Source organism: Sprattus sprattus, assembly GCF_963457725.1.
Source record: "Sprattus sprattus genome assembly, chromosome: 4".
NCBI classification, from domain to species: Eukaryota; Metazoa; Chordata; class Actinopteri; order Clupeiformes; family Clupeidae; genus Sprattus; species Sprattus sprattus.
In genome coordinates, this window is record NC_137923.1 from 17,874,973 (window position 1) to 17,884,519 (window position 9,547).

Sequence of the window (9,547 nt, forward strand, 5' to 3'; positions counted from 1 at the left end):
ACTTTTCTTTGTATATTCACACCAGGCGACAATGAACAGAAACAGCACATGAATACACAGTTGTTCAAAGGTTCCTTGCAATGCCTACAATCATTTCCTTCCTAGATATGCGGCATCCAAAAGTGTCGAATCTGCGAATTCAGGATTTGATCAGGTCCACCGACTATGACAGTGAAGTAAATTATCAAATGTGATAAAAAAAAAAAAAAAAAAACTTCACAATGAACTCGTACGACTATCGTGAAATGTAGGGTTAACACCTGAACAACGGTATAATGTGGGCGACAATAATTATGATGGGGAAAACAAATCTTGATTTTTGCTACGATTCTGCTTTGCCTTATCACGTCTACAACACACTATTAAAGGCCATTTATTTTACTACTGCAACAGAAAACAGCTACAATAACACATAATCACAAATCTTTGATATCATAATTATCATTAACACAGAAACTAGTTATTTTACGTCTCAATGTTTTAAAGGAATGTACAACACCACTCACATGTTATCGTGCTCGCGTAGAAATGACGTATTAGGTCGCATGCAATGTACGTCATACAACTTTTGCGCCCCCTGCTGTCCAAGCAGTGTTGAATCAGAATTTGAGCTATTCAGGATATTTTATGTCAGAAAATGTGAAGATGGAGTTATTTAAACATAACAGCGTCTGTTTTACAGTTGAATAAATGGCACTAAAGCCAACAGCATTCAAATGGTGTAGTAGACTGTCCAAATACATTCGTTGCAATAGCCTATTTCTGAGGATCTATTCATAAAGTTTCAAACCAAACATTTAGTATCTGTCTAGATCTCATAATTTATCCTTCTTTTGAAATTATAATGTCCCTAGGTACATTTTAATGCTGTGACACCACAGAAGGCAATGATTCGATTTTGCAACCATAAGATTTCACCCACTAGGTGGCACTAACTACCATATTTCCTCACTACCCCTGCTACACGAGGTCGATTTATGTGAGTTCGGCATTACAGTAATGTGGACCTATATTCCTTGCCTTTTGTGTGAACAACACATTACTCTTAGTAATTTTTCATCACAAATAATACAAAATACATTTGTTTTTCATCTTCATATATTCTTGCCATCCTTGAATGGTTTAAAAAAAATATGATATAGAATGAAATAACGTTTTGTTTTTTTTTCATTTTTGAAATTGTGGTATGCCTAATCAGTTTGCTTGACCAACTTGCATTTGCCATATCCCTACATTGTGTCTCTACCCAGACGCTGTCTGCCACAAAGCCAGGAGGGTTCATAGAAGTTATGAAGCAGTCCAAAGCATTTAGAACCATTATAACTTGGTCTTCTTGTCTGATGCAGCCAGACTATTACCTGTCATCACTTAATGACTAACATAATTTACTAACATCATCACTTGATGTGCATAGCCCATAAGGGGTATGTTCATAATGATTTAACTGATTCTTCGGAACATAAAAAGAAAGACACACTGTGGTTCTTTTCTTTCCTCTTCAGAAAATAAGCCAGAGTTTAGGTGAAGAGCTGCTGCAGTTTATGGAGTCATCAGCACAAGGTCACCAGGCAGAGACAGATGCATGCTTCTCTCCGGCTGGAGCCATTAGAGCCATTGATCGTGCAGTCAGTCCCGAGGGAGCTGGGCTTTCTGCTCAGCTCCGCAGGCCTATTTCCGTGTGCCCCAGCCAGCAAGGGAGAAGCCAAGAGGGGATAGATACAGCAGGATACAGACAGCATCTAGCTGTCAATGTGAAAGATGATCCTTTATGGATTTCTCTCTCTCTCTCTCTCTCTAACACACTCACTTACTTTTTTCCTATCTTCCTCTGTATTCTATTTTTCAGGATGCACTTATATGACTGTGTGTATAAAGCCTTTGCATATATTGCATTTAAATGTATTCCCTAATGTTAGGTGCATGTGTGTGTGTGTGTGTGTGTGTGTGTGTGTGTGTGTGTGTGTGTGTGTATGTGTGTGTGTGTGTGTGTATGCATGTGTGTGCATATGTGTCTGTTTACGTGGAGAGGTAAAGTGGAGGAAACAGGGCTGCCCTGTGGACCTGACCCCAGCTGCTGTGGGTAATCCTCAGCGAGAGACCTGCTGAGTCTCCAGGGCACTGGCATGTTCCTTCACATTCACTCATCAACTCCCCGTCGTCTGGGGAATGACCCAGTGTCTGGCCGTGTGTGTTCTGATCAACTCACACTCAGATGCACAAATACACATATGTTCGCATGTACACATACACTCATACATTAACAATACACACACACACATACACACACACACACACACACACACACACACACACACACACACACACACACACACACACACACACACACACACACACACACACACACACACACACACACAAGCACACGCACGCACACACACACCCGCACGCACACACACACACACACACACACAAACACACACACACACACACACACACACAAACACACACACATACACACACCTGTGGTGAGAGTGTTTATTGACTATCCTTGAGCTACGGACTAAGGGTCTCCTCAGTGAGACAGTGAGCATGTGTGGAGGGTTGTAAGTGGCTCTGAGGCGCTTTCATCTTCTCAGTAATACGTGTGTCCAATGTGATAATTGTGCTGTGGCGACTCTCCCGGTGCTGCTCCCCTTCTGTGCGGCATGACCCAGCTGAAGGCCCAGGCGGAAATGTCTGATCCAGCAGGACACTCCCCACCCTCCCCCTCCTCCCTCTGGCTCCGGGTGGGAAGGTGCTCCATCCGCCACCACCTTCCCTAATCCCTCTTGACATCATGATGGCCGCTTGGGAACTGAGCAGGGCGCATGGGTCACACTTTTCTCTCCCGGAAGAATCCGGCCATTACGTCCAAGGCATTCAGTCACTGACACTGTCATAACATTACGGACCTCATGTATCTGCTGGCTCTAATTTCCCCCCGTGACGAATCGTGACACATGGATGTGTTCACACCCATGCTGTCTGTGTCTCTCTCTGTCAGAGAAGCCATCAGGCCATATGACAGAGTAAGTTGCCATATGTGTCATATTATGTCATCATTCTGAAATACTTATTACACACTCTCATATATTGCTGCCAGGACTCCTAGTGTCATAATGTGCTTGATGATATTTCAATAATGTTATTATAGTGTAATGTAATTTAGGGTAAGTATTTAAGAATTGAATTATGTCTGTATGTTATTATTCAGAGGGTCATATAGAACTTCCATGACCCCTATGTGAATTTGTGCTTCGTAACATCGCAGCATACATTTTGAGTAGGTTGGCATTTATATATGTGTATGTTTTACAGTAAGTATAACAGAAAGAACAAGTGTACAAACATCTAATCATACAGATGTCAGTATCCTTATGAAGTAAGGATATTTAATACTGTTTGCATAGTGGACTATTGTGTAGTATTTGTTTTCATTATTCCCTTACATTTGGAAAGCAAACAACGCCCCATTAAAGTGGCCATGCATAGTTCCCCCTACACATGCATGGTTACTCAGATTGTCCCCTCCATTCATCCTCAAAAGAGGCGGACAGAGAGAAAGAGAGAGAGAAAGAATAAGAAGCAGTAAATTCCTGCCCACTGAAGTCTGAGACTGACTTAAGAATGCGGCCATTGAGACTGCAACTTCAACACGCGGACCCTTTGACGTCCAGTTGGGCTTAGAAATGTGTAAAAGGAGGGGGGGGCATGAGGATTAGGGAACAAAAGGATCCCTCTCTGTCATCAAAGGGGCTCTTCACCAGGCTCATCCCAGCTCTGGCGGCAGGTTTTAGGTTTTTGAAAGGGGGGGGGGGGGGGGGCTGAGGGACGAAGGCAGAGGACAGAGGGATGAGGGGTGGAGGGGGTGTGGTGCGAGGTTTGGAGGTTAGAGGGGGGGGGGGCACATTTCAAAGGTAATCTTTAACTTTAAACCCCTACAGACGCTGGCCGTAATGAAAACCCTGGTTGCAGACACCATGTTACTTATCACTCCCCTAGTGGAGCCCAGTCGGCCTCTCTCTTCCCACTCCCTTTTGTCACGGTGGCATTTAAGTGGCACTATTCACCAGCCTGGATGACCAGAGAGAAGAGAAGAGTCCTCCTGTTCAGTGGCCTGAAAGACACAGCCCTCAGCTTCAACCCTCTGAGTCTCCTCCTAAAACAACACATGCTCACTGGAAACAAATATCTCCTTTGTTGCTCGGGTCTTCTGGATTTTACGCTCACAGTAGTGGGCTGACTTTGGTGATGTACTCAAACACGAGAGCTGTTTGATATGGAAAATACAAACATGCTTCAAATGGTTGTATAAATGTATTTCTTTCTTTTTATTTTGAATTGTAATGGCTTTTAACTACTGGGGATGTTTTTAGTAATCTCGCTCAACCTACTTCTCCTGTCCTGCCATACTGGGTTAGTAAATCAGTCTTAAATTCAGCTGAGAATGGCTTTTGTTCTATATGCATAATTTATAGATTTGAGAATAATAATATAGTAATAAAGATATGTATTTGAGAGACTGATGACAATGGCCATAAAGAGGAAGAAGAGAAGTAACAGCCTTTTCTTTTTACTAACTAAATTCTCCCCTTCTCTCTCCCACTCCTATTTTCTTTCCTCCACAACATTGATTTCCATTAATATTTTAGAGGAAACTCTATCACAGATTTGGGGCCAGCTCAGCCTGAGGTTTTGAGTACCCCCTAAAGCAGCCCATTCAATACCCGTCAGCATTTCCTAAACTTGTCCTTGCGGAAGCACAAGTTTCACATTCAAACAAAAGACAACAGGCAGTGGCCCAGTATCTACAATATCTGAATAACAAAGAGACAAAGACAAAGCACTCATTAGTAAACAACAACAACAGCAACAGATAGACGGATTAGCTAAGTGGGGTTATGATAGTGTGTTTAAAAACAACCAATAACACACTTGAGTGGGTGCTTGCTGATGTGTATTACAGGGAGATGAAAGCACATCATGCAGCCATTTAGCTCAATTACTAGTGAGCGGTGATAACAAGACTGAGGTCATGTGCTCAATTCCAGGGAGAGCACACACACTGCTGACGTATCCCTTACTGCAGGGCACTTTCAATGTAGCATCTACTGAATGGGTTAATACAATACAAATGTGAATACTGAACGCTGATGGAGAGCAGACTGAGTCACAGACTCATGCATTTCTCCCTGTGGCTCCTCAGGTTCAGGTTCAGAGCAGACATGAGGCAAATCAATATGGATCTCCGTGCACACTCATATGAGTCAGGATATTGACAGGAAAGTGCTTAACATCTTAAGTTCAGCACTCAAATTCTGACAGGTCCCACATGCCCAGAGATTTAGATGGAGTGGCACATCACTTTATACACTTATACATCTATAGGAGATGTTACTTTTATGCACTCAGATTTGTAAATGAATGAGATGTTAATGCATGCACTTATTATTATTATGATGCACTGCTGTCTTTGATAAGAAAGAATGTGCACTGGCATTCATTCTGCTGAATGGCTATTAAGCCAAGGGAATTACATTGTTAACGTAATCAGTTTTCCATCTTTTGCTGCCCTGAGAAAAAACAATTATATAACACTAACATGTAAAAAAATCAATGTACCTGTCAAGCCAAACATTTTCAGTCACCACCTCCACCACACACACACACACACACACATACAAATGCTCTGTGCCAACCTACTGTCCCTTATCTCACAGGGGGACTATTTTAACTAGATCTCATTGCTAGTTCTCTCCTCCCCTATTGTGGTGCAAATAAAAATGCCTCATCTCTTGAGTGGCTATCTCAGTAGCTCTCAGGCCCACAGTGTGAGGGCCTTGCTCGAGGCAGCCTGTAGTCTCCTGCTGCCCAGGGGCCTGGGCCCTTGATGAGGGTGTATTTTAAGCTCTGTGGGGATGTTTAATTAATGACCCCTGCTAAGAGTAAAGGTATCCTCGGATTCCCCTCTCTGGCACCAGCCTGGCAGATTCATCCCCTGTGTAGTTTTACCACCCTAAGACCCCAGTGGTAGGCTTAGCAGAGAGAGAGAGAGAGAGAGAGAGAGAGAGAGAGAGAGTCTCAGAGGAGTTAAAGCTTTTCACACAGCATGCACAGGATTAGGGATTTGCCATTTTGTGAAGGTTATATTTGTTGTCAAATAAGGTTTTTTTATTTATTTTATTTTTTTTAAGAATCCTTGCATGTTGGAAAAAAAATGCATAAAGCAGACAAAAATATATATAGATTTTGCCGGTTATTAAACTTAAATACACTGTAACTGTTAAGTTGTTTATTGTTAATGTACAACAGTCTTCATTAACAACATGTAATGTAGGAGACCAGTAAATAAAACAATGTAAACCCCTCTAACAATAAGTCTACATGGGTCATGACATTCCAAATTCAGGGCGATAATTCTGTCTAGAATGTAACATCCATCCGCACAACCTATGCATAACTGTGAGGTCGGCAGATATGGGTCTGCAGTCATTTATCCAATCACAGAGGCCTTCACTGAAGACTTATTTGCCTTGCAGCCCAAGGCACGATGCTCCACAGAGGCCTGTGATGAACTGAAGGATGGTTCAGAACAAATTAGAGGGGTCAAGCAGAGACCTCATCCCATTATCTGAAGAAGCTCTCACAAGTGGCCCGGGCTGATGGAGTTGAAAGCTGTGACGTAATCCTGACCTTGGGCTATAGCCCTGGACACTTTGACACTTTTAAGGGCCTTAACGTCCACCCTTCTCCAACTGAGAAGAACTGAAAGGGTGTATGGGCGATTTATGCAGGCCTATCACATGACTGACAGAAGCCCATTTTATCAGATGGCTGACAAGAGATATGGCACATGTGACTTGACTGGCTTTTGAGTGATCTGTAAAATCCGGTTTCACAGTTTTCAGATATCACTGGCTGATATCTGCTGTTCTGTCTATAAGTCTATTTATCCTACTCACAAGAATGTGTGAAGACAAAGAACATTCAATATCGGATAAGACATTCATCAACAGGTCATCATCTTGTCATCTTCTGCATGATCTGTTATCATTTATACTTCCATCACCCCTGCTTATTTAATGGGGACTTACAACAAATGTGCATGCATAAAGTACCTACAAATATTGCAGTCATACTTTACATGTTCACTATATGCTGAAGATAAGGCTACTACAATATTACCTTATTGTGCAAAATTGTCTGGTTTACACGTTCATCATAGAATGTTATGTTACAACCGTGGGATACATGGGAAATACAAATCTGTATTTCATGTAATATTATTTTTTTCTACCACAGTTCACATTCTATTATTTATTTTCACTTATTAGTTTAATTTGTGTTTGTTTGTTGGGCGTTGATCACTATCTGGCTACACCATTTTAATAACCCTACGTTTACATGGTTATTGCTGGGCAACAGGTTTCCACGTATGACGTCGATGACACGCAGGCTCTTGTCCGGTCAACATCAGGATAATGTTACAGTGATGAGCGCAGCGGAGAGAGGGCGTGTTCCACCGGTCGAGGTGTCAACTCCAAAGATTGGAATTGCGGTCGCTGTCCAGGAGATTGGGTGCTGAAATTTCAGAGAATGGACAGTTCTTAATGTCAAATAAGCGAGTTTAATCGCGCTAGGACTATTTAAAAATAACTATAGGGAAATTGACACGAGACAGATGTTTTGATAACCTATTGTGTTGCATTATTCGCGATATGGTTTGTGAGTCAGAATAATTAACATCGTTAAGAGTTTAGCAAAAATGCATCTGTGTGGCAAAACAACTGGGTGGATATCCTGCAGACTAAATAATCACCCAAGCCTTTACAGCTAATGATTGGCACGTCTTTATGCCTTAAACTCGCACTGTACCTCCAACTGAGCAATGTGTCTCGTGATGCAGCAGTGTTTCTTGCTCTGCCATCACAACAGCCTTTGATACTACCAACAGACCAGAGACTCGACTGCCCGGTCAGTTTGCGATCTCTCTCTCCCGTTGTATCCGCCGGCTAGGACGTCGCCGCTTGTTAATCGGTATGACATCATTGCTTTTCCGTCACAACCGTTAAATATCTAACAAGGCTGAGATACCGAGGCTGAGATACCAAGGACAAAGCTGCGTATGCGAAGCGGAATTAATAATAACAGTTACGACAGTATGGCGTCCAGGGAGCTGATGTGTGTTCCAGAAAAAAAGCAGGGCGACGGCAGAGAACGTTTCACACAAAGTTATTTTGAGTAAGCATGTGAACAACGGAGGATGACATGGCAGAAGCGGCGAGCCCAACAGGAAACGCGTCCACGTTACAGTTTGACTCGGCTTTCCCCTATGAGGAGTATGAGTGCAAAATATGCTACAACTACTTTAACTTGGACCGCAGAACACCGAAAATTTTGGAATGCTTGCATACATTTTGTGAGGAGTGTTTGAACACTTTGCACCTCCGCGAGGATCGACCTTGGCGCATAGGATGTCCGCTCTGTCGCCACAGAACGCCTGTGCCAGAATACAGGATACAAAACCTTCCGAACAATACTAAAGTGACAGATGCCTTCCCCTTTTACATTGAGTTAGATCCCCTTCCACAGGATAGCTTGCCGCCCTATCCCCCGCCACTACACCCAGCGCTCATTGCACTTCGACGTGAGGAATCGAGGCGAGCAGCAACAGGAGCGCCGGCGGAGGACAGTGCGTCGGTCTCAGTGGCCGCCGCCGCTGCTTACGAGGCTGCTGGTTATGAGTCCTGTCAGACTTGTAAGCGAGTCGCCCTCACCACGGGTTGTGTTTGTGCTATCTTTGCCTTCCTTTCTATGTTGGTGTTGTTGTTTATGGGCCTCATATTCGTCCACAACTACAACAACCCCCCTTCGCCAGTGGGCCCCATCTGTCTGTCAGTGGCCAGCATATTGGCAATGTTTTCAGTGGTTGTCACGTGGTTGATGTGCTGGCTGAAATACCGACCTGAACCGGACAGCGTGCGGTCAACCATGGGTGGCAACAGACGAAATGCTTGATATAACTCATGTTGACCCAATTTACGTCTATATGTAAACACATCTATCAGCAACACTTCTCAAACAGAGTATTGTGAAATTAATATACAATTTATGGACAGAAAGAATAAATGAACAGATGTGCCACGTAAGACTATTGGCCATTGACTCTTCAGACAATCACTTTGTGACTTGTAATCCTGTGATTTGTGCTGACCTACATATCAAGCTGGTCTTACGTAGCCTATAGGCATTGTGGGTGAAATGCAAACGTAACTGGGCCATGTCCAATTGGGAAGAACAATGTAACGTCTTCCAAGAGCGGGAGTTTAATTATAAATAAAATGCTTGTCCAATCAGACATAAAAGGGTCGCTTACTTTTAGCCAGTTCGCCAGGGAAACATGCGCATGCGCGCGCGTGTATGTGAGGGAGAGAAGAGAGGAGTAGCATGCCTTGAGTGCCTTCTGTGCCAAATCCAGCCACCATCTGCCCTCTAGCGGCAGCTGCATGAAGTGGATATCAGAGATTGACAAAAAAGTGAACAATGT

At 43.2% G+C, this 9,547-nt stretch overlaps 1 protein-coding gene across 1 annotated transcript; it reads left to right on the forward strand.

Moving 5' to 3' along the window:
• Window positions 1–8,268: 8,268 nt before the first annotated feature.
• On the forward strand, window positions 8,269–9,018 carry LOC308364457 (RING finger protein 228-like; the record flags this gene model as incomplete). Its single annotated transcript, XM_080837591.1, has 1 exon — window positions 8,269–9,018. One exon carries the CDS (start codon window positions 8,269–8,271, stop codon window positions 9,016–9,018), a length of 750 nt encoding a protein of 249 aa, XP_080693717.1.
• Between the last annotated feature and the right edge of the window lie 529 nt (window positions 9,019–9,547).